Source organism: Rhododendron vialii, chromosome 1a (genome assembly GCF_030253575.1).
Source record: "Rhododendron vialii isolate Sample 1 chromosome 1a, ASM3025357v1".
NCBI classification, from domain to species: domain Eukaryota; kingdom Viridiplantae; phylum Streptophyta; class Magnoliopsida; order Ericales; family Ericaceae; genus Rhododendron; species Rhododendron vialii.
In genome coordinates this window covers 9,992,042-10,017,631 of record NC_080557.1, presented here as the reverse complement: position 1 = coordinate 10,017,631, position 25,590 = coordinate 9,992,042, and the positions used below count along the sequence as shown (strand labels likewise).

The 25,590-nt window shown below is 42.4% G+C and overlaps 2 protein-coding genes across 5 annotated transcripts in view; one reads left to right on the top strand and one right to left on the bottom strand.

Moving 5' to 3' along the window:
- LOC131300917 (receptor-like protein 9DC3) overlaps window positions 1–25,590 on the top strand; it is a 42,914-nt gene that overhangs the window by 4,288 nt on the left and 13,036 nt on the right. The gene's annotated exons all lie outside the window — the stretch shown is intronic.
- LOC131300897 (amidase 1-like) lies at window positions 1,612–13,486 on the bottom strand. 4 transcript variants are annotated; one of them, XM_058326915.1, is made up of 9 exons: window positions 13,289–13,486; window positions 11,360–11,512; window positions 8,509–8,633; window positions 8,302–8,427; window positions 4,057–4,239; window positions 3,698–3,845; window positions 3,418–3,586; window positions 2,361–2,495; window positions 1,612–1,834 (listed from the first exon to the last, which is right to left on the bottom strand). In XM_058326915.1, exons 1-9 carry the CDS (start codon window positions 13,399–13,401, stop codon window positions 1,682–1,684), a joined length of 1,305 nt encoding a protein of 434 aa, XP_058182898.1. In that variant the 5' UTR covers window positions 13,402–13,486; the 3' UTR covers window positions 1,612–1,681. The 4 variants fall into 4 exon arrangements, with proteins under 4 accessions (XP_058182898.1, XP_058182906.1, XP_058182915.1 ...); XM_058326923.1 differs by lacking the exon at window positions 8,302–8,427 and having other exon boundaries at window positions 13,289–13,452; XM_058326932.1 differs by lacking the exon at window positions 2,361–2,495 and having other exon boundaries at window positions 13,289–13,451.

Here is a 25,590-nt window from a genome sequence, read left to right as displayed (position 1 = left end):
CAAATCTAGTAAAAAATAGTAAGACATAACAACAAAAAATACTGTGCCAAAAAGTCAGGAAAAAGTTAGAAGTAAAATTGGAAATATAAAAGTCCAGCCCAAACACCACGGCATGCATTTCTTTTTCTTGATAGGCACGGCAAGCATATCTCTCCTTCCATGTGGAAAAAAAAAGTACTTCTATCTTTGTCTGACTTTTGTGGCCTTTATTTTCAGAGAATATAAATGCATGATGTAGAAGTTCAATTGTAAGTTCCACTCTAGCCCAAACACCACGGTATGCATTTTTCTCCTTCCATGAAAGAAAAAAATATATACTTATTTATTGTCTGACTTTAGTCAGAAAGTGTAACATTGTCTACCATATTTGCTTATTATGAGATTAATTTTGTTGCATTTAATTGCATCTTTTCTTAAAAAATTAATTTCTCGAAGAATCTAGTGGGCGAAAGTTGACCCGAATATATACCTTAATATCAAAAAAGAAGAAGAGTTATCCAAAAAGCAATATTGGAGGGATGGAGTACTATTTAAGTGTGTCCGCTTCGCAGAAAGAATTTCTATATAAAGTATTTTATTGGAAAAAAATTGAAACTTTTTTCTATGCTTTAGTAGATAATACCGAGTTCTTTCAATTTGTAGATAAAATTTGAAATCTACTTGCCAAAACACAGTATTTAATGGGGCAATTGACGGGCCGGTACCAAAAACAATAGTCCATTGGGCCTCCAGGTCCAACCCAACTTCTGGAATTTCCCACCAAGTTAAGCACGGTAATTCCTACCGAAATTACCCCTGCCAGACATCCCCCTCCCAAATTTCACAGACCTCGCCTCCCAAATCATCGCCGACTCCACCCGCCTTGAGATCACCTCCGCCGGCTCCGCCATCCCCAACAAGCCACCGCCGCTCGAGCCAAGGCCGTTGAGCTAGAACCACCGTTCATTCACCATTCCAGGTGTCCACACAGACAAGGGCGCCGTCGCCCCGAACACGCCAAGCCCTAGTCTGGTTTTCCTCAAAAACCCTAGCCCTGTTTGCCCCGAACAGGCCTCTCGCAACCGTCTCTGGTGCGTGTTCTGTGATTCCGACGTTGTTGAGACCTCCAGCTCTTTCGCATGGTACGTCGGTCTCCTCAAATCCTTCCGTTTTGTTGCTCGAAATCGTAGTGAAAAGTGAAGAATTCTTGATTATTGAGAATTTTGAGATAAATGCAGTTATTATGCTTTCTTTGTTGAGACTTAGAATAATTGTGTTTGTTTGGGCTGTTTTCTGTGCAAGAGACTTGTTGAAGCTCAATTTGGTTCTGGAGTAATGTCAATTTAACATACTTAGAGCAACTCTGGTCGTGTTAGCAGAAGTCTTTTTATGATGGTCTACAGTTCCAGTTTTCCATTTATTTCACTACTTCGAAAAACTAGTGAAATTCTTGAGTTTGAGAGTTAGTGAAATTCACTGGGTAAAATCTACACCCAGTAAAATTTAGTGGAATTTGAAATCCAGCAAAAATTTGTAAAATTTGAAAACCAGTAAAATTTGAAATTAGTGAAATTTGAGAAGTAGTGAATTTCAAGAGTCAAGACTAGGTCATAGACATGTACGGTCGTGAAATGTAATAATGCACCAACCCTTATATTTATTCGAATAAGAAATAGAAATTTACATTAACAAGTTAAGAACATCAGTAACTCAGTTCTTGAGCGATGTCAATTTGTTCCCTGAGAGTTCCATAAAGCGTCTCAACAAGATTCAGCAAGAACCCATCAGATCCATGTTTCGCTAACAAGGAAACTGATACAGGAAGATTGTCATACGTTCCAAGTGGTATGCTCACCTGTGAAATTGACCAACTTCAAAAATACTATTTTGGTAATCAAAAAGGTAAATATTACTAAGTTCATATGTCACACACATGCACTTTTATGTCTCTGTCAAAAATACTACTATTTTGGTAATCAAGAAGCTAAATATTGAGTTAATATGCCACATGGACTCTTTTGTATACATGTCAGAATTACTATTTTGGTAATCAAGAAGCTAAATAACAAGTTCATGTGTCACTTAGACGCACATTTTTGTGTGTGTGTATGTATGTATGACCGGGAAATGCTTAATCCAAATAGTTTTTTATAAATGCAGATAGGAACGGTTACTTGAAAAATTGTTTGGATAAAGCACTTTCCGGACATATTTTGAGCTAATTTCTAGCAAATATCCTTAAAAACATGTTTTAAACAAGTTGAACGGTTTAGATCATTGAAATATGACCCAAAAATGGGAGGTCCTTATATAACTTATATAACGTAGAGAGAGAGAGAGAGAGAGAGAGAGAGAGAGAGAGAGAGAGAGAGAGAGAGAGCCTGGCAGAAGCTAGACATTCCAGCAATAGACAACAAGCTAAAAGCTCTGAAACGAAATGTTTCCAATGTAGATGGCTCTGTTTGCAATTTTGGTGGAAGCCCTGGAACTGTGGGGATTGCTAGGATACCGTGGTCCTACATAATTAACATGAATGAATAGTACGGGTAAGAACGGTAAATAAGTTATCAGTAATATGTTGTCTTCTTGCTTAATTCAAGCTTCTTGTCATTTATCCCAAGAAGATCATTCGTAAGCCCAGAAACTGAAACAAGACTGAATAAGAGTTGAAGCTCCAAAGGAGAATTGAGAATTTATTTGTGTGGATTTATGACCACATCAACCGTAGGTCTCGGCTATTTCTTCGTTTGTATGTACTAGAATATTAATTTTGGCATAGTAGACAAAACATTCATCGATATGTAGACCTATCCATATGCATCTAAGAAGCACGTGTATGGGGGTACTGGTACGATACCTCTAAACCTAAAAAAATAGGGTATGGGTACTGTTGGGTACAACTATAACAAATATGTTTTTTTAATTTAGAGCAATAATTTGCACGTAATAAATGAGCTTCAAATAAAGGAAATAGCTAAATGACTTGAGAAAATGCAACATCAAATAATAGTTTAATGTCAAACTTAAGGTACAAATCAAAATTTAATGTCATTATACAAAAGAACCAACCAAAATCTTTATCCTACAATCATGTTGAGCATAGAAAAAGTAAGTCGTTATCAACTTAGCTTCATCTCTATATTGGGTATGGCAAGATATATAGGACACTTCTAAGGTAAAGCAAAAGTCAAAGAGAAAAGTTTTGGTAGGTTTCTCTTATATCTAGTACGGATTTAGAAGTACCATGCAAATTACTGGTACCCGATGCGTTACGGGTATGAGTACAACGGGGTTTTAGAAGTACATGTGCTTCATAGATATGCATAATTGAAGCTGAGCAATTTTGGATGACTCAAAGGATATACAAGGCTGGAAGTATCACTTTACCGAAGTTACATGGCTTTTGAGATAACAAGGAGAGAAGGAGATAGAGAATACCCCTAAGAGAGCAGTGAGAGCAGCATGCAGTTCAGTCTTCACTGAGTGGCAGACATCGAGATTTTCATCTGTTGACCTCACGGCTGCCCACACTCTTTCCGATATACCAGGACCCAAATCAGGTTTGATTGTATTAACCCACTCACCATGATTATTCTTGAATTCGGACCTACAAAGGCAATTGACGGAGGAGTAAACACACAATGAAAAACGATCTTATTCAAGTCAGAATAAGAAACAAAAAGATCGATCCCAAATAAGACTACTTCATAAGGTTCACCTTTCAAGCCGCCTATAGGCACTTGAGAGAGCAGCCAAGGGCGCAACATTATATTCTTGATTCTCCAGTCTGTCGCCCTTGAAATGCTTCAAAGTCGGAACGTTGTCTTTAACATAGTCCCCAAGGCACGCATACTTTACAATGTGACCTGCATCACCCAATTGGTGATGTAAATCAAAGCAGAATGCAATTAATAGTGATGAAGACTTGTCGAACGGTTGTTCATTGCATCCATGCACAAGTGAGATTTGCTTTATCAATCAAAGCCCATTAGGAAACAACATGGAACCTATGCCCTTGGCAGCTAGAGTAAAACTACAAACGCCGACGATTTGTACACATTTTGCCTACATACTTACCACCAAATAGCTTCTCCACCGATTTAACAAGGACTGAAGTTACTCGATGACTTGGGATGCTTAGAAGTGGGAAACAATCTTCTGCAATAGTGATGTGAGTAGGTTTCACAGGTTCCACCTCAGGCAACTGCAATAATACCCGTCCGACTCGGTTCAGGATGTCAGCATCCCTAGCAAACCACCCTGAATAACAAGTGCTCGACTATGAATTATGTACTGATTAAAAAAGTACTAGAGGTTACCAATAGCATCTTCACAAGTACTGTAAACCAATCAGACAATAAACAGCTATGAAGCACCGACACCTCTAGAGGTCGAGGTATCGCAGTATCGGACACGGGAACACCGCGGGGACACGTACGGGACACACCACGTGGCGTGTCCCATAATTTAATTTGAATTTTTCACGGGGACACGGCTGGGGACACCGATGGGGACATGGCAGGGGCCAAACTGTAATTTTTTTAAAAAATTTGGGGGCCAAACTGTAATTTTTAAAAAAATGGGGGTCAAACTGTAATTTTAAAAAAAATTGGGGCCAAATTATAATATTTTTAAAATTTTTGGGTGCCAAACTATAATTATTTAAATATACACATGGTGTATCCCCATTTTTTTAGAATTCCCGTGTCGCGGTATCGGTTTTGGTGTCCGTGTCGGTGTCTGTGTCGGTGCATCATAGATAAACAGAATGGAATGGACACAAGAGTGCCACAAAATCTTAACATTGGCATGGAGTCATGGACACAACAGCCTAGCTATTATAATGATTTTCTCTTACTTCCTGTCCAGATTGGGAGTCATTCTCATTCAAAATAACAATGCATCTACACTAATGAATTTTTGTGATAAATGGTGTTGCTTAACAAAGTCACAGGTTTGGATTCAATGGTCTGACAAATGGCTATCATGGTAGATTTTACAATGGATTTAGAATGTTCTTTACACATCACTACGAGAAAAACGGGAACTAACGGCGTTCCGGAAACGGCGTTAACAACAACGCCATTAGATGTTTGACTTATCGGCGTTGCAAAAGCTTCGGGTAAGTTTCCTACTACATTACACCAGTCACTAACGGAGGTTTCCTACTACATAACGCCAGTCACTAACGGAGGACACGCGTAAACCCATTCCATCCTTCAAACAAAACCTCAACCCCACTCCTCCCTCCCGATCGAGAACTCTGAACTTCACTCCTCCCTCTCTCGATCGAGAAATCTGAAGATCGAGAGGTTTTCATCGAGAGGTTTGAATCGCAGAGATTTTCATTTTTTTAATTGGAAATCAAACTCAGATCTCATGTTTTTATTCGAATCTCTCTTCGATGAAAATCGAACTAGGTTTTTTGCAATCTATCTTTTTCTTTCAAACCCTAATTTCGATAACTTCTCACGTGTTTTTCTCGTTCATCAGGAATCTCTTTTATCACGAAGATGTAGATTCAATTGAAACTCAGACCAAAGCTTTTGCTTCTCGTTCATCAGGAAAGTTTGAAGTGCTACAGTTTAAGAGCTTCACAGTCGACCATTTCCTGGTGAGTTCTCAATCGATTATGTTCATCGTTTGAACTTTCTTCGTTGCAGTGGTAGTTGAGAACTAGGGCTTTTGGAGACACCTGGTTGAACGATGTAGGGGGTAGATTTTGGATTAAACCTTAGCTTTTCATGATTCAACCCTGTTTGATTTTTGGAGAATGAGATCGATTTTTAGAGGATTCAGTCCACATGTTTGATTTGTTTGTTTATTTTTGTGTGATGTGAAGTCAAGTTGTTTGATATTGCGATGCTTGTTTTTTCGTGTGCAAAAAAAAATAAAAATAACAGTTGACAAACACAAATGGATAAAGGGTGGATAAGTCTTTCTAGGTTGCATCCAGCATATATTCAAGGAGTGAAGGATTTTGTAAAGTAAGCATGTGGAATCAATCCTAATTCGAATGAAATCATGTGTCCGTGGAAGAAGTGCACGAATGTCAAATTAGTAAAAAATGAGGTACTAGGTGGACATTTAATGATATATAGATGGGTTTTTACCTAGTTACACGTGTTGGATCTTTCATGGCGAATTTGTAGCATCTCCTGTAGCTCATACTGAGGATAAAGGGCAGAGTGACTCATACGAGGGTGATGAAATGCATGAACTGCATTATGATGCCTTCGGAATTCCCCCATTTGTTCCTTCCACAGAGGATACAACAGGTTCTAGTAGTAACTAAGGTCCAGATGAGAAAACAAAAAAAATTCTTTAGTTTGTCGAAGGAAGCTGAAAGAGAGTTGTATCCAGGGTGTTCAAAGTTTTCAACCTTGTCATTCATTGTTCGGCAAAAAGAAGCATCATATTAGGGATTAAGACACGCTACGTTTGTAAAATTTTAGTTGTTTTTTTTCCTTTGTAAACTGGTCTAGAGAGACATGTGAGTTTGAGAGTAATTCTAATTGTAATATCAGGGATTAAGGGTCATGCTTGAAAGACATTTGAGTTTTTCTGACATTGTGTTTTGTTGCTAACATTGTTGGCCTTTGGGAAGTGAAAAGGAAAACACATCCTTTCAGTTGAGTTTGGTTTTTAAACTTTTTTTTTTTTTTGAACATTTACTTGAAGCTTTTAAAATGGGAACTGATGGTTAAATCTCTGTTCTAAATGGCGGCCGCCGAGGCCGCCTAGGCGCTTGGAAGTACCCTGCTGCCACACCAATACCCCTTGGCGTTTGATTTGGCGCCCAAGGAGGTTTGGCGGTGTTTGGCGGCCGCCTAGGCGGCCTTGGCGGTCTCGGCGATTTGGCGCCCAGGGAGGTTTGGCGGCCGCTTAGGCAGCCTTGGCGGTCTTGGCGGGCCTTGGCGGCATCATCGACGTCTTTGGAGGCCTTTGGCGGCCTTAAATGCATAGTATTAAACTGCCATTTCTTTTTCAGACGAAGACCGTCAAACTAGAGTTGAAAGACTATAGGGTATTCTACTTTCGAAGTCCACTTCGAAAGACTGGAAGACACCACCAGCTTCCACTTGCAGCTGCACAGCTCAGGAAAGAATTTCAGGAACTCATTGAGGCCTATTTATATTCCAGCCTCCAAGGCAGTTTTTCCCTATCGCTTCGTCCTGCTGCCTCTCTTTCTCGGAGATCTTTAGCAAGACCCTTGTTCTTAGGAACCCACTGATTTCTGCCGCTTCCGTTATTATGTAGATCAAGTTTTGGAAGGGTATGTAGGAGAAGAGTTAAAGAAAGGAGATGAACTTTTAACTTGGCATTAGGGATCTCCGATCTCGTTTATTTCTACTTATTGTCTTATTCAACTTATTTGCTAGTTGCTACTACTTAATTTCATTTGGGTTTGTACATTAAACTTTGCATTATAGTTGTGTAGAACTTTGAACTTATATTATGGATACATAGAATATAGTTTGATTGGATAATGGTTTGTTAAAAAAAAAAAAAAAAAAAGCCGAATTGCTTGGCGGCGCCTAGGCGGCTTGGCGCTTGGAGGTGGGTCTCCGCCCTACTAGCGCCAAGCGCCATTTAGAACATTGGGTTAAATATAATGGAGTTCTAATTTCAAATATTTAGAATTGGAATTGCTGGGTAAAACTTTACTGGGCTATAAATAATGGAGTTCTAACATTGTTTGGGAGCATGACGTTGGGCCTAGATTTTGTGGGCTTTTAAAAACTTGATTCCGGCGTTTTTTGAGAAAACGTTGGCATAAGATGTCATAATGACGTCATTGTAATGGGACGGACACCAAACGTTAACGGCTGAACCTTTGAAATGGAATTTCTAAAAGCACCGGCAGAACTTCTGCCTTGATGTTTTTTAAGCACCAGAAACATACGGCGATGGCCGCGTCCCCGACATTTGGTGTAAAATGCCGCCAAATGTGCCAAACATTTGGTGGCGTTTATTGGCACATTTGGCGGCGTTTAACGGGCCTCTAACGGCCTTTTTCAAGCGCTGGCAAACCTATTAGTCCTTGTAGTGCATTAGTTTACTGTTGTGGGAAAAGTCTGAGAGAAGTTTGCTTCATGCGTCAAAGGCTCGAAACATATTTGCATATACCACATCATATTTCCTGCATTTTTGGCATTTTCCACGTTCAGGTTTTTGTGTCACTATATAAAACTAATTGCATAACACACATAGTTGAATGTCTCAGGCTCCAGCCACAGGCTTCTAGGGCTATCTTGTTACGAGTCCCTGCAAGATAAGGCCAAAAATCTTTTGTGGTATTCAATGTATATGCTTCCTTACCGACAGTGTCGAGACTTTGTGCCAAAGGGATGACCCCAGTGGTTGAAACAACACCATGACAAGGCCGAAACCCTAAAATCCCACAGTACGATGCCGGAACTCTTACACTTCCTCCAGTATCGGTGCCTGTGACAAAGGTAACCTTTTGGTCCAACTTATGAAGCATAAGTAGAAAAACAACAAGCTTATAATAAAGGCACAACTCACCCAAGGAGAAATCTACCAGCATTCCAGCAACTGCAACGGCTGATCCACTTGAAGATCCTCCAGGCAACCGATCTGGTGAACAGATATTTTTTGGCGTCCCATAATGCTTGTTTTCTCCATTTATACTGCCCCAAAACATGTATTTCAGTTAAAGTTTTACAATCAGAAGAGAACTCTAAAGATCCTTCTGTCAAAAAATTATTTAAGAAGATGCTGAAGACAAGATATCTTTAACTAACTTTGAAACTTGCCTAATGAAGTGTCTTGGGTGATGAGGAAATTGCTGAATCTGAGAGTTTTATGCCAGGGCTGGATCAAGTATATTATTGGAAATGGAGCGGATACTTTCCTTTGGACTGATAATTGGCATCCTTTGGGAGCCTTATACCAGACTTTTGGAGAAGATGTGGTGGTTAATAGGGGGAATGCTTTAAAGTAGGGGTGTGCCAAAAAACCGAGACCCGACCCCACCCGACCCGAAGGGTTTCGGGCGGGGCCGAACATGTGGTTCGGTCGGGTACGGGTACGATTTTCCAAAAAAATCAATTTTCGGTTCGGGTCTCGGGGTGCTGTTTTTTCTTACCCGACCCGACCCGACCAAACCCGACCCGATCAAAAAACAAAGGAATTCATATACTTTACTTCGGGTTTGGTCGGAACCGACCCAACCCGACCCGACCCGACCCGACCCGACCAAAAAAATCGGTCACACGGACGGGTATCCCCCCTCCTTCGGTTCGGGTTCGGGTCTCCAAAAATTGTTAACCGCCTGGTCGGGTCGGGTCGGGTTCGGGGCCGACCCCGCCCCGTCCGACCCGTGCCCACCCCTACTTTTAAGGCTAAAGTCTCTTCTACTATAGTTCAAGGCTGTTGGAAGTGGCCAAGACAAATGAGTAGAACAATTGTCCAGATCATGCATCACACTCCTGCAGGTTTTCTCCCAAATCCTACTCTATGTGATAGGGTTGCGTGGACCTTATCTGCTGATGGGCTTTTCTCTGAGAAGACAGCTTGGGAGGCTTGTAGACATAGAAACCCTTTTCAACCCTGGCATGGCATTATCTGGTTTACTCAAGGGGTTCCTAGATGGAGTTTTATTGCATGGCTTGCTGTTTGGGGTAGACTAGCAACTAAAGATAGATTGGGGAGCTGGGGTTGGCTGTTACTCCACAGTGTGTGCTCTGTGGGGATGCGGTTGAGTCCCTTGCCCATCTCTTTTTTGAATGTTCTTTTGCCTCTGAAGTGTGGAAACAAGTTTTGGTAAGGAATGGCCTGGTTCGGAATGTTTTGCCTTTGTCTCATGAGCTTGATTGGGCTGTGCAGAATAGAAGTGCGAAAGGTTTGAGAAATGCAGTTTACAAACTCTCTCTAGTTGCTATCATCTATAGCTTTGTGGGGAGAGCGTAATTTGAGAGTTTTTCAGCAAAAGAGCCGTGGTGTGGCTGATCTTGCTGGGGTTATTTTTGGTGGTGTCAAGGCAAAGTTGAGCTCTTGGTCTTCAGTAAAGTTCACTGCATGCAATAGGCGGGTTTGCGATGATTGGCTTTTGGATTCTCGTATTTTTGGTGTAAACAATTGTTAGATAGGTTACCTTTCTTTGTCTTTTGACATTGAGCTGAGCTTTGTTGTTCTGTTTTTCCTGGGGTATGCCCCTATGGATTGTAGCTTCTTTGTGTGTTTGGTATAAATGAATTTACTTACCAAAAAAAGAAACTTGTGTATCAATGCAGGATTACATTCGATGGATTGTCATTTTGCCTAGAGGTGACATGATTCGATAAAATTTCTATTTAATTATGACCAGGGTTTCCAAATGCCTTGAGTAATTGGCATTATGTATTTATCTTCTCTTCTGCCACTAATTGGAAGTGTTTGCAAAAATAATCTAGCAAAAAACTATTGCATATGGAGTTGAAAACCATCTAGAATGAACAAAAATGCTAGGGGTACATATGAAATGTACATATTATGTACATATCAATTTTGTGGGGCCCACCTCGGGTCCCACAAAAGATGATTCAAACCACCTATTATTTTTCAAACATTTTTTTATTGAGCCCTGTAAAAAATCAGCACAATCCGATATTGATAAGGATTTTTTCTTAATTTGTGGAGGCGAAACTACTTAACTGCTTAGTTTCGCCCCTACAAATTCAGAAAAAATTCTTACCGATATCGGGTTGAGCTGATTTTTTATAAGGCTCCATAAAAAGATGTTTAAAAAATAATGAGTGATTCGGAATATCTTTGTGGGACCCGAATTGGGCCCCACAAAATCTATATGTACATTGTATGTACCAATAGCAGCACTCTAGAATGAACTGTTCTACTTTCTTCATCTCTTCATTTCTCGAGATATTAGCGAAAACATAGCCCTGAACACTTGGGAGGACCTCGCTTGTAAGAAGGGATACGATGGATGCAGCATCGATATATCCAGTAATCTGCTCTTTCAAGCTAAAGATGCAATCCTAGCAACCATCAGTGAGAGTCATTACAACAATATCGAGATACACATTGACATTGTTTCCCAACTGCATATACCATTTCTTAGTTAGTAATTGCATGTTCCGAAAATTGACTGAAACAGTGGCCCCATGTGTGTGTGTGTATATATATATGGAGAGAGATGTGTACATAAATTGTTTTGGGTCTTTAGGCCAGCCATTTATGATGCCTTTCAGCTTTGATTTGGGCCATTCTAGTCATCAACCGGAATCGCCTGTTAGCTTGCGAGAGTCATAATTACAACAATATCGAGATACACATTTTTGTCCTCCTAAACCCCTTCCAACAAGAACAAACAACTTAATTAAGTAGAAGAACAGTGTGATTAAAGTTTAAACCCAACCTGTATGCCATTTCATCCATGACAGTTCTACCCATACATGTAGCACCTCCACTTAACATAGCCAAAACAGCGGGAGCTGTTGTCGTAGCAGCCGAATGAGTCCGTGCCCAATCAGGATTTCCAAACCCAGTAACGTATCCCTCCATGTCAAGTCTGCATAGATGTTTTACTCCGATTAAAACGAAATTAAAAAAAAAACACCCATGAACACATATGCTAAAATGTAAATAAATATTAGAGCCCAATGACCAACATTGACCCATCTACCTATCTTGTTATGTATCTACCTGCTTACCCAGAAAATGATTGGCCTATCCGTTTGGGAAGATATAAATTAAACAGTCATCAGATAAGTTTATTGATGTAACTTTTATAGTAAACAATGGCTATATTTGACTTGAAATTGGATTACAAATATATCCCATGGAACAGCATATCTGGCGTTAAGTGTAACAATTGGTGCAGGGATGATTTATTTCACAAAGATGAGATACGATACTGTATTAATAATTCCCTCACTATTAATCTTATGTGATTACTCATCCTTTTATGTATCCTGATTCATAATTTGGCCAATAAAACTGTCCAAAGGGGGACAGTGGCTGTTATTGTTTTACTACGAGTTTAGGCTCGCTTGTAAAAAGTAAATAGATCATCTCCGGTCCCTTTGAGGACTAGAAGGTCTTGTCCGGCCCAATTCAATTGATGGGGACCATTACGAACATTAGGAACGCCAAAAACGATGTTGATTGGAAATGGTTTGATATCTTTTCGAAACACAGATATCTTGAGAAACATGAGATTTGTTCCAGCGTTGCAGTGCTATTTATCTGAAGATAAATTTATTCATTAAACATTACAAACGATATCCAACGTTGTGATTTTTTGCTTGGTTAATGTGCTCGATGAGGTCTAAAAAGTAAATGGTCCCAATAATCAAAGTGGGTTCCGAAAGGGCCTGAAAATGGGCTGGATAGAACTGCCCAGTCCTTCAAGGGGACTAGCGAAGATTCAATTCCTATTTAAAAAACACAAAGCACGAAGATTTTTTTTTCTTTTGACTTTGAGCCACAAAAGTAAGAGATAAAATGAACTCATGTGGTCCCTCATGTACGTGAAATGGAACTCGTCCCACAATTCTATTTGACAATCCCAAGTATTTATTTTGTAGCCCTCAATTTGCCTATCATTCATGCGAAAAATTCAACATAATCGGATACAGACGAAGGCTTTGCTAAATCATATTAGCCTGAATAGAAATGAACGGTTACACAAATATGGTAAGTTTCGATACACGTCGATGTCCAATTGACTTGACTTTTTGAATGGAGGAGAAGTCTATCAAGTTTAACGAGATGGATGGATGGGATAAGTCATATTGTACCGTGGGCCTGTCAATAGACCGGATTCGATCCGAATCCGACAAATCCGAATCCGATAAGACTCGAATCTGATAGTGGTAATCCGAATCTGAAAAATCAGATCTGATCTGAAAACTTTTTTACTTTAAAAATTTTAGCAAAAAATTTTTTTTACAATTTAAAAAAAAAAAAAAAAACTTATTTTCAAAAAAAAATAAAAAAGAAAAAATACGAGTTTAAAATAAAAATACAACTTCTTAACCATTTTTTTTCCAAAATAAAAAATTTACAGTTTTTTTTTAAATTTATAAAAATAAAGCTCGGATCAGATTGATAACGGATTTAATCCGATCCGATCCGTATTTGAATTACTGAATTCGGATTATCGGATCGACGTTATTGGATCCGAATTGGATCCGATCCATTAACAAGCCTATTGTACCGTGGTAGCACAAAACATGATAAGCACATCTTGTTTTTCCAAGAATTCAGGAGTCGTTATGAGATGAGGAACTGACTGACTGATTGACTGAGTAGAGAGTCTCGGAGCTGAGGAAAGGGGACTTACATGTCTTTGACAGCAAAGGTGAGGCCCTTTAAGGGAAGTTCCTGATCAGGTGAAGAGCTTGGTTGTATAATGAATTTCTCCGTGAAAGCTCCATAATCCGATTCGCCCGCCATTCTCTTTTCTCTCTCTCTCTCTCTCTCTCACTCTCAGAACATCCACGATTTATAGTGGGGGAAGATGGGTTGGATAAAGTCGAACAATCCATGGTGAACCACATAAACCTTCAAAATATCTCACGCTTCCACTTAATCCCCTCACTGTTTTTGTGCTCTCATACTTTGCTCTTGCTAATTTTAGTATGTTGAGATATATTTCAAAAATCCTTTTACACTTACGCTTGCACTCGTGCTCCCACTCATGCACACAAATTATATGACTTAATGAGAACGACTGAACGAGTAGCCCCACACCCACGGATTAGGATCTTCGCGTGGGACTATTCCCAACTACTGTGGGCGGCTGCCAAATTGGGAGTTTCCACCAACTTTTGAGTTTTGACTAGCATAGTATCAAACTAGTATTTCTTTTGCAGAAAGTCTGTCCACACAGACATTTCATGCACAGATTGTGCACAAATTATTTTGTGGGGTCATCATGGGTCTCACACAAATGATCCAAACTACTCAGTAAATGCAAAATACTTTTTTAAGGGTCCCCGCAAAAAATCATCTCAATCCGATATATATAAGTGCTTGTTAAATCATTTAACTTTTCATTATCTTGAAAACTCAATGAAAAGTTAAATGATTGGATCGGGAGCCTATAAGTATTAGATTTAGTTGATTTTTCACAAGAATCTTTGAAAAAATGTTTTACATTTATTGAATGACTCGGATCATTTATGTGAGACCCGTGGTGGGCCCCACAAAAAAATTTGTGCACAATCTATGCAGTTTTGTTTGTATGGGTAGCAACTTTCTTTCTTTTGGGAGCTGATAATGCCAAAATCTTTTTTGTTCCTGTCAAAACTCTTTTTTTCCTTCCAAGACTCAAGTTTTACTTTTGATTGCATGATTTAATTTCCCTCCATTATGCCAATTGGTTTTTGAAAATGCCCCTTGAAATTTCATAGGATTATTTTATCGTTCATTTTAATTCTCCTACTCAAATGAGAGAGGCGTACAAAGTTTGGCTTAGGTTTCTCTTGGCATTCCCCCAACAAATCTATTGAAACAATGGTTGTCAGATGGGTTACTTTGCTTTGTTATAAGGGTTGTTTTCGTTTGGAATCATAATTTTGCTTGCCACGATCATAATTTGCTTGAAAACATGGTGTAGTGGTGGACTTCTTATTCTAGGTATAATAATGCGAACGAGAGGTCTAATCTAATGGATCATCCTTTTGAAACACATTTTGTGACTTAAAAGGCCAGGTCTTCATTCATACCATACATTGAGGTATCACCAACTAACTTGGCTAGTGATTGAGATTCCCTAGTCATGTCAATCGATCTGTAGCATTCCTAAGGTATCACTTATATATTTTTGCGTGTTCTATTAGATGACTAGTTCAGATTATACTTTTGTGGGTTATAGACTTATAGCGAACTACATTTTTCTTAAATGTGAGGCTCTCAAATACCTCTGAGGTGTGAATGAAAATGCAAAATCTCAGAGATTTGGAAAAAAAATAAAGTGCCTTCAACCGAAATTGACAGGTCTTTTAGCGTATTTGAGCTAGTTCTTCCTTGGGAGGATATGGCCTTAATCTTAGATATGTAGACTTTTGTCATGAATGGATTCAAAGATTGGCTTTTGGTAATTGAGTACAATGGACCTAAGTGGAACTCGTAATTGTAGGTATTTCCTCCGTTCCTTTTACCCATGTCCAATTTGGTAATTTCACTTATTAAGGAGATATTATCATTACACATTTTACATTTTTTTTTATCTTCACTTTCAAAAAATAATCCTCCTCTTCTACCCATTAACACCTTACTCAGTAACTTTTCAAGACGAGAAAATAATAATTGTACTCCCTCCGTTCCTTTTTAAATGTCCTGCTTCGTAACTCCAACTTATTAAGAAACATCACCATTATACCTTTCACATCAACTTTTACCTCTACTTTCCCTATTTACCCTCTATGGAGATATCATCATTACACTTTTACTCACTAACTTTTCAAAATGGAATATACTTTTAGGGGCAAAATGGACAATGTATCAACTTTTACCCATTAACTTTACAAAATGAATATTTATTAAGAGACAATCCAAAATGGAATATTAGACTTTCAGACGGAGGGAGTACAATACTTTTACCTATTAACTTTTCAAAATGAATACTTATTATGGGAGAATTCAAAATAAAATACTGGACTATTATTTGGGGAGGGGGGAGTAGTTGTTTTGCTATGGTGATTGTGTCGGTATTGTTGACCCGTTTGTTGATCTTTTTTCGATCAATAATTTTTCTTTGAACTCTTACAGTTCAGAATGAGTTTAGGAACTCCAAATGTAAACAATTAAACTACCCAAAAGTTCGATCAATAATTTTGCTGTGGTTTTGTTTTTTGTTTTTGTACATTGTTCGTTATTTATTTTGTACAAGATTTGGGTCAGATTTTTACGTCTCGATATGAGAAATCAAAAAAGTATAAAAATTTCGACCGAAGTTGAAAAAACTTTGAGAGGAGGGAAAACGTACAAGGATCAAAAGTAAAATCAAACAACTCGTACTTGTGAGAATGCAACCAATGGACCTTTGGTTCGCGGACATCTCATTCTTGGTATAATAATGCAAACGAGAGGTCGGTCTAATCTAATGGCCATCATTTGCTTGCTTCCACAATGGGTCGTCCACTCAATTAAAAGTATGGTCATGAAACACAAACCTAACTGGTACTCGTAGTTGTAGGTATTTCCTCCGTCCCTGTTATCAGTGTCCGTTTGGTAATTTCACTTATTAAGGATGTGGGGCTCCGTTCCGGATGGTTCGTCCTTTTTGAATGGTGGTTCGGGGTTAGCTCCTGTCTCCTTTGCTCAGTCCTGCAAAACGAAGCACGACTAAGAGACCACACCGGAGGTTCTCCGGGATGGCCCTCCGGTGCAAGAGTCAGTTTGCTTGCCAGGAAGAGTTAAAGATTGGGAGCTAGGGTTTTGTTTGAGCATACCTCTTCCAAGAAGGCATAATGGGATATTTATAGGAAACCCTTCGCTTGGTCTCCAAGATTGCACCAACGCTCGACACGCGTCGGCTGATGTCACTGTTGCATCACGTTTAGGGTTTTGCAACCGTTTTCATGATGAGCTGGCACCTTCACGTGCCACCATCATTGTTCTCATAACCGTTCGGATGACGTCACGACCATCATCATAGCCATGGTTGCTGTTCTGATGCAGATGAGCTGGACCGTCGGCCAAGCCATGCTCGGCACCGAGCATGTTGTGGGACCCTCGGCAGCTATCGAAACGATCGTATCCTCCTTCCCGAGCAGGTGTAGGGAATGGAGCATTAAAGGAGGTGTAATTAGAGGAACCCTCGGCAACAGGGACCCTCGGCCACGGTTGCTGATCCGAATGTCCAGGGAAAGATGTCTTGGAGTTGAAAGTAATTCTAGATCACGCTCGGAATGGCCCGAGCCATTCTGCTCGGCCTGCTACAATAGCCCCTCAACCCATGCCGAAGCTTTTCACTCGGTATGGGTTGATTTAAAACTTGGCCGAGCTTGAACCTTCGGCAGAGAAATCCGAGCCCCACATTGGGTAACAGCTGTCGAGTATTCGAACGGGTGTGTCAGTTGAAAGGACATCTAGGCAGACGAGGAGACGGCTGGCATGGGCAAGGGCTTCAGTCGCCACGTGTCACGTAGAGGTTGGCGAGGGGTTCGGCGGTGAAATGATGGGCGGGAAATTCGAAAAGGCCCGCTCCGCTTATAAATAGTGGTGAAGGAGGAGAGAGAAAGTTCTTCTGCACTTTCTCTCTCTAGCGCTTGGAGCTTCTCTCTCTACATTTCCGTTCCAGAACTCAGCTTGAATCCAAATCCTCAACTTCAAGCCCCCAAATCAACCGAAATCTTCAGGTATGTCATCGATCCTTATCATTTTACTCTTTCTCTTGCTTTCCATGCTTATTTTCTGGATTTTTGGGATGACTTTGGGGTTTTTTGTACTGTATGAACAGTAGATTTCTGGGGAGAACGATGACGTTCATCCCTGAACTCAACCTGTTCTTCCGAGCCCCCATAGGATGTCTGGGGCTCGCCGAACGATTTCTTAGATGGGGAAAATAACCGAGCGTTCCCCAACTCTTCTTATTTGCCGAACGTAGGGAGTCTTTGTAGGAGTACCGAGCCCACTATAGGTTAGCATATGACTCGTGAGCCGATAAGATGAACCGAACTTCCAAACGATTTTGTTTGCCGACGCAGATTTCAATAGCTTAATTCCCCTTTGTTCTTTTCCTAGGTCTGGCTCACGAGGTCATCGACGTGTCTTCAGACTCGGATTGCTCGGAAACCGAATCCGATCGTCAATTCCTCAGCGAACTTATCGAGTGGCGTAAACTGAGGAATAGCCGAGCGGTTGTATCTTCTTCAACGAGGATGTCGGCAACTTCCCCAATGACGGACGATTCTAACGCCGAGCGTGACTTTGAGTATGCTGCGGACGGATTTATTACGGAGCCGGAGATTAGTTTCTCTTCTGACACCCAGTCTGAGGCCGAGCCGCGTGACTTTGAGTATGCTGCGGACGGATTTATTACGGAGCCGGAGATTAGTTTCTCTTCTGACACCCAGTCTGAGGCCGAGCCACTCATGGGACAAGAGGCCAAGTCTAGGCTCATGTCAGGAACCGAGGCTTCAACGTCGGCGCCGAGCGATGCTGACCTCTTTGACAAGGGACTGTTATGCCCTTATGCCCACTACTTTAGTGGCGATCCGGGAGAGTATGCAGCGTTCCGTAGGAAGTACGACATTCCTAACGACGTTCTGATTCACAGAGTCAAGAGCACCGATATAAAGGACCACAGGGATCACCGTCCCGAGCACATAACCGTGCCCCTAATGGCCATCTGCGAGGCCGGGCTACGGTTCCCCCTTCACCCTTTCCTTAGGGAGATACTATGGAAGTTTAGCTTGGCTCCCCATCAATTGGCAATCAACAGTTACCGAATCATCATGTCGGTAATTGCCCTGATGGAGAGCCAAGATCTGGACTTTAAGCCGACGGACCTTTTCTTTACCTACACCATGTCTCGTCATGGTAAATCTGGTCGTCGGTATCTTTCAACCCGACCTAAAAAGAGCCCCTTGATCCAAGGTCTATCCGACACGGATAAATGGGCCGATTTTTACCTCGAAGTGCACGGAAACTTTGAGTTCGGCGACGGTCTTCGTCGGTTCGCCGTTCTGAAAGTTGCTGATACAAGAGGTAATCAGACCGAACGTGCTTAAGTCGTTTATTACGCTTTACTTTTGTCTTCTCTTCTCATGAGAGTATTTCTTGAATTGCTGTTGTTTTTGCAGAGCTCGGTCCTATATCGAAGGGACTCAATACAAATTCCCGAGAGAAAGCTTGCGACACGCTTCTCGCCCAAGCTTGCCGACACGCTCCAACCCTTCTCGACTACAGACCTTCATACAAGGGCGTGCTAAGACGGAAAGAGAAGAGTAAAGAAGCCGAAACCGAACCAAGGAAGAAGAAAGCAGGTGCCTCCAAGACAACCGGAGCATCGAAAAAGGGGGGAGCTTCTAACATTGAAAACGTTCGGGAGAAGCGGCAGCAAGGTGTACGGTTGCCGAATATCGGATATACCGCCGAGGAGTGGCTCACTCCCTTTAAATCCGACGATTTAACTGACGCTGCTGCCCAAGACATGTCGAGAAGAAACATCCCAAGGCCAGTGATACCAACAAAGTCGGCAAACCCGGCTCGGAACCGAGGCTCTTCGGACCAGCAGCCCCAACAGAAAGAAAAGAGACAGAAGACATCTGAGGATGTTCTTCCGTCGAACCCTTCTCAGTCAGCTCCCTCGAGCGTTGCCCGAGCCTCTCCTCCCAAGGAGCAAAGGAATCTTTCCGAGCCTCACATCGATCTTACCGACCCTGTAACCGAAGCTGCAATCCGACGGCAATTCAGCCCTTCCTACACAATGTCTGACGGAAGGGTCTTGCAATTGAGTGATTCCGTTAAGGAAGAACCAAACCTTGCAGTGACGCTCCTCAGGGGTCTAGCTCTCCCGAGAGACTATGATCAAGTGCCAACCGACCTGATCCCAGGGCTCGGGGAAATGTGCTCGCATCTTGTGCAGGTATTACTTGTGCTTACTTTTGCTTAGTTTTTGTACTTGTGATTTTTGCTTTGTACTTGCCTTGTGGTAATCTTTTACTCCCATGTTCTGACAGGCTGGACAGGCTGCCCTGAAAGCCTATGACAAGGCCACCAAGGTCTCAGCCGAGCGTGAACGGTACAGGTCTGACCGAGATTCCTACCGAACCAAATGGAGGATCTCAGATCAGCAGGCAAAAGATGCGGAGGTAGAGCTGGAGCGGCTGAAGAAGGAGCTGGCCGACGTTAAGGCTGTTGCCGAGGCTGCTGCCGAAAAGATGAGGGTGGAAGAGAAAGAGAAGCTCAAGGCTGCCGACGCCAAAGGCTATGAGGCTGGAATAAACCGAGCCGCGCTGGAGTATACCCAGATTGCTCACAAGATGGTAAACGACGAACTCGAAGCTCGCTTACCTGACTTCTTCAAGCTGGGGTATTCTGCCGGTGCCGACGCCATGGCTGGTGTTATGGCGATTCAGCCTGAGTCGGGTTTTCTGAAGCAACTTCCCGAGCCGGCATTGCCTGACCTTGACCTTCCATACACGGAGGAGGAGTGTCAGCCTCTTCCTCCTGAGGATGATGATGAAGAGATGACCGATGTGCCTGCCATCGATCAACAGGAGAAGATTGCCGATGCTGAAAGCCATCCCGAGGCTCAAGATAAAGTTGCTGAAGATGCCCAAGTTTAGGATTCGCTTTAAGTTTTATTTTGTTTTGTTTCTGAATATTTTTGAACTTTGCTTTTGGACTGGATGGCTCCGAACGTTTAGGATTTGCCATGCCAGATGTAATAGTTTTAAGGGGGTCGGCATCGAACGTTTTACCAAGCTGAGCCCTCTTGGTAGGAGATTTTGAATTTTAAGTTTGTGTTTAAATGACTTAGAAAAAGTTTTCAACTTTGTTATTGTACTGAATATTTCTTCATGCCTTAGAAATATTTTCTGAGTTTGCTTCGCCGAAGGTCAAGCAGCCTTGGCTTGTTTCCAGGTTTATTTACTTGTAACAGCCCCTGCGTTGGTATAAGGCTCGGCTTCAAATGCCAGTCTTGTGCCAACGTAATATGTTAAGTAAATGTCTTAAGTGGCAATTTGTTCAAGTCAAAGTATGAACATAGCCGAACCAATATGTTTAATCGAGTTGTGGCTGGAAATCAAATTGTCCGAGCCATAACATGTTTGTTCTAAAGAAATCCGAACGTAGCTGTAATTATCAGAATACCGAGCTTATACTGATTGATGTTTGAATCATTGTAATCAAATACAGAGAACATTGATGCTTCAGAAGTAGGAGATACTTTTCATTAAAAAGATTGCCAAGACAAGTACAGCACTTTGGTAAGAGAAAGGTAATAGACTTGACAGGTGGTGTGGTAGAGTGCGACCGACGAGAGAGTTCAAAGGTAGGCCTTCCTAAGGTTCAGAGCATTCCAGGGATTTTCAATTTCCCTTCCTTCTTTGTCTTCTAACTTGTACGAGCCATTGCCGACCTCTTTAATCACCCTGTAGGGTCCTTCCCAATTTGGTTTGAATTTTGTCTTTTGATTGGCTCGGACAACCTTCCTCCAGACCCAGTCATCGGTTCTGAACTTCTTAATCCTTACGCTTCGATTGTAGCCCCGAGCGACTTCTTGCTGATAGTTGGCTAACTTGAGCTGAGCATCGTCTCGCTTTTCTTCGGCTAAGATTAGCTCGGTGGCCACTGCATCATTGTTAGATTCTAGATCAAAAGTTTCAGTGCGCAGGGTCGGGAACTTTGATTCCAGTGGTATGACAGCCTCCATGCCGAAGGCCATTGCAAAGGGAGTTTGGCCGGTAGAGTGTCTGGGAGTGGAGCGGTAGGCCCAAAGGACCCTAGGAAGTTCTTCGGCCCATTTTCCTCGTTTAGAGTCCAGCCGACGTTTGATGCCAGCGCAAACAGTCTTGTTAGTGGCTTCGGCCTAGCCGTTGCCCTGGGGGTAGGATGGGGTTGAATTGAAGAATCTAATTCCGAACTCAGCACAGAGTCCAGTTAATTCCTTACCGACGAATTGGGAGCCGTTATCTGATACAATAGCATAAGGCACGCCGAACCTTGTGACGATGTTCCTCCAAACGAATCGTCGAACGTCTGTTTCAGTTGTTGTGACTAACGGTTCGGCTTCCACCCATTTTGAGAAGTAATCCGTTGCAGTGATCAAGAACTTGAAGCCCCCAGGGGCAGTTGGAAGTTTGCCTACTATATCCAAGCCCCACTGAGCAAAGGGCCATGGACTAGTGATAGGTTTGAGAGATTGAGCGGGCTGCCTTGGTATGGGGGAGAAAAGTTGGCAAGGCTTGTACTTTCTGACCACTTCTTCACAATCCTTCTTCATTTCTTTCCAAAAGTATCCCTGACTGAGAGCTCTTTGACATAGGGAACGGCCGCCAGAGTGACAACCGCAGCTGCCAGAGTGGAGCTCGGTTAAAATAATTGGGACCTCGGTTGGGTGAACAACTCGAAGATATGGCCCAGTGAAGCTTTTTCTGTAGAGTTGGCCGAGCTCAGAGATCCAGTAGTAGGCCGCTTTGCTGCCGACACGGTGGGCCTCCTTTTTGTCCGAGGGAAGCGTATCGTCTTTGAGGAACGAGACGATTTCATCCATCCAGCTCGGGCCGAGGGAAATGTTGAATACTTCTTCCGAGACTTCGAAGCTCGGCTGGTGAATTTCGCCGAAGCTGATGTGTCGGTATTCAGATGCTTTGCTTGCCGAGGCCAAACTTGCAAGAGCATCGGCATGAGCGTTGTTCTCTCTATTGATCTGTTCGATTTGGAATCCTTTGAACCCTCGGATTAGCTCTAGAGCGGTAGCTTGATACTTAATCATTCTTGGGTCCCGAGCTTCATAATCACCTGTTACTTGATTGACGATCAGCTGAGAGTCGCAGAACACTTGTAGATCTTCAACTTGTAAACTTGCCGCGGCTCGGAGACCAGCAAGCAGAGCTTCATATTCGGCTTCGTTGTTTGTGGCTTGGAAGTTGATTATGATAGCACTTTCATGAAGGACGCCACAAGGGTTTACAAGAACGACCCCTGCGCCCTAGCCGTTGCTGTTTGATGCCCCGTCGACGTGTAACTTCCAAACGTCTCCGCTAAATAAGTTCCAAACTTTTCGAGCCTCTTGTTGTTCCAGCATCCCGTAATTAGGCTTTACCAGTGTTTCCTCGTCCGGGCTTCCAGGGGTGAATTCAGCAATAAAGTCTGCCAATACTTGTGCCTTGATTGCAGTTCGAGGCTCAAAGTGGATATCAAAATTTGCTAATTCGACCGCCCATTGAGATACTCTGCTAGATAGATCAGCCTTCCTCAAGAGGTTCTTAAGTGGAAACTCCGTGAGAACTATGATGGGGTGCTCTTGAAAATAAGGGAGCAATTTCCGAGCTGCTGTAACCAATGCTAGAAGAAGCTTCTCCAATGGCAGATATCTAGTCTGTGCTGGGAGCAAGGTTCGGCTAGAAAAGTAGATTGGTTGGTCCTCAAGGCCTTCCCGTCGGACAAGTGCCGAGCTCACGGCACGTGGTGAAACAGCTAGATAGAGATGGAGGGTTTCAAAAGCTACTGGTTTGACGAGGAGAGGAGCCGAACAAAGATAGGATTTCAGCTCGATGAGGGCTGCATCACAATCTTCCGTCCATTTGAAACTTCGTCGGCTTTGCTTCTTAAGAGTTTGGAAGAATACATGGCATTTATCCGACGAGCGGCTAATAAACCTGTTGAGAGCTGCTGCCATCCCCGTTAGCTTCTGAATTTCCCGAGGAGTGGATGGTGGTTTTAATTGCTGAATAGCTAAGATCTGGTTCGGATCTGCGCCGAGTAACCAAGTAGCCGAGGAACTTCCCTGAGCTAACTCCGAAGGCGCACTTGTCGGCGTTAAGCCGTAGCTTGTGCTTTTTCAAGATTGCAAAGACTTCGGCAAGATGAGAGAGGTGATTCTCAGCCTTGAGACTTTTCACCACCATATCGTCGATATAAGCCTCCATGATTTCTCCGATGAGAATTCCGAACAACAGGTATACCATTCTTTGGAATGTAGCACCAGCATTCTTAAGGCCGAACGGCATCACCAGGTAGCAGAAGAGGCCTCTGGGTGTGATGAATGCCGTCTTTTCCATATCGTCGGGATCCATGGCTATCTGGTGATAGCCTCGGTAAGCATCCAAGAAACTCAGCTGAGCGTGACCCGCCGTTGCATCTACCAATTGATCAATTTTTGGAAGGGGAAAACAGTCTTTCGGACAAGCATCATTCAAATTGGTGTAGTCCACGCAAACTCTCCATTTTCCATTCTTCTTTTTCACCACCACAGGGTTCGCGAGCCAAGTGGGGTATTGTACTTCTTTGATGGCGCCAGCCTCAAGGAGTTTGCCGACTTCTTCGTTAACTGCGTCGGCATGAATACTAGCAGACCGCTGAGGCTTCTGAATCACAGGCTTTGCTGATTTTGAAACTTTGAGGGAGTGCTGAATGAGCTTTGGGTTGATGCCTGGCATATCGTACGGCGTCCATGCGAAAACTTCAATGTTGCTCTTGAGGAACTGCAAGGTTTCTTCACTCTCGGCTTGGGACAAACCAGCGCTGAGCATGAAATAACGTGATGCATCCTCGTTAAGTGGGAATTTGATAAGATCCTCAATTGATTTTTCTTCAGGAAGAGATCCGACGTCTTCGAGAACTGGTTTGTCAGGGACTTCAACCCAATGTACTCTTTTGGTGCCTGATGACTTTCCAATGGCCGAGACGTAACACTGTCTGGCTTGTAACTGATCTCCAAATAGGTCTTCTTGTCTGCCGTTGGCGCCGATGTACCTGACCACCTGGTGGTAGGTTGAGGCGACGGCTTTTATTGAATGAAGCCAATTTCGGCCGAGGATCGCGTTGTATGGGCTCGGGGCATCCACAACGACAAACTCCAGATTAGAAGCAACCGAGCCCGTAACAACAGGGAGGGTAATCCGTCCAAGAGGCCAAACGGGAGTGCCACTGAATCCGATCAAAGGGACTTCAGCCGGGAGAAGGCACGATTCAGGAATTTTGAGCTCTTTAAAGAGAGACAGGTACATTACTTCTACTGAGCTTCCTTGATCAATCAACACCCTTTTGACAGAGTGAGTTGAGATTTGGATTGTGACCACCAGAGCGTCGCTATGGGGTGTTTGGACACGTTGTAAATCTTGCTCGGTGAAGGTTATTGACCAAGGACGCTCAAGCATTTTGACTCTTTTTGGAGCACGATTGATGGAAAAAATTTGGGTAACTTTCTCAGCTTTGACAAGCTCTTGACGAAGCTGTCTTGCTGTCTCCTTTGTTGTTGACCCATGAATAACATTGATTACTCCGACTGGACGCGGAATAAGGTTTTGTCCGACAGCGTTCGCCTGTCTCCTCGACGTCTTTGTCCAATCGATATGATCATCAAGAAGTCCTTGTGCCGCCAGATTTTCCAAAAGTGCCTTATAGGGAGCGCAAGCCGTGGTGTAATGCCCGAGCTCATTATGGTACGAGCATCTCTTCCGATTGTTGTTATTTCCTTCTTCTGTGTTCAATTTGGGAGGGTTCGGCCAAACAAAGAACGGTTCCCTCTCTATCGTACGGAGGAGGAAATAAATTGGCTCTTTGAAAACTGTGGTTTCAGCTATATAGTCATGAGCTTTCGGCCCCTTTTTGTCTACCACCTTGACTGTGTTGACCTGCTTCTTCGGCTGGACAGCGACCACAGGGTTCGGTGGTGCGATTTGGGGCGTAGGTGTTAGTAATTTATTTTAATCAACGGGTATCTGTAATCTTAACGTGGGGAGATTAATGAGTATTTAATATCATGGAGCTCGTAATATAATTGAGATAAGGACGGGAGTGCAATTATAATTCTATAGTGGGGTGAATTATAATTAGTGAAATAAGAAATAGAATCCTGGTGGGATTAAGTTTTCTTATTTACACTGGGAGCCCGGACTTATTACTCCTTAGGTCCCTATCGTAGCCCTATATATACACGTTATGCTCTCTAGGTCAGGATGA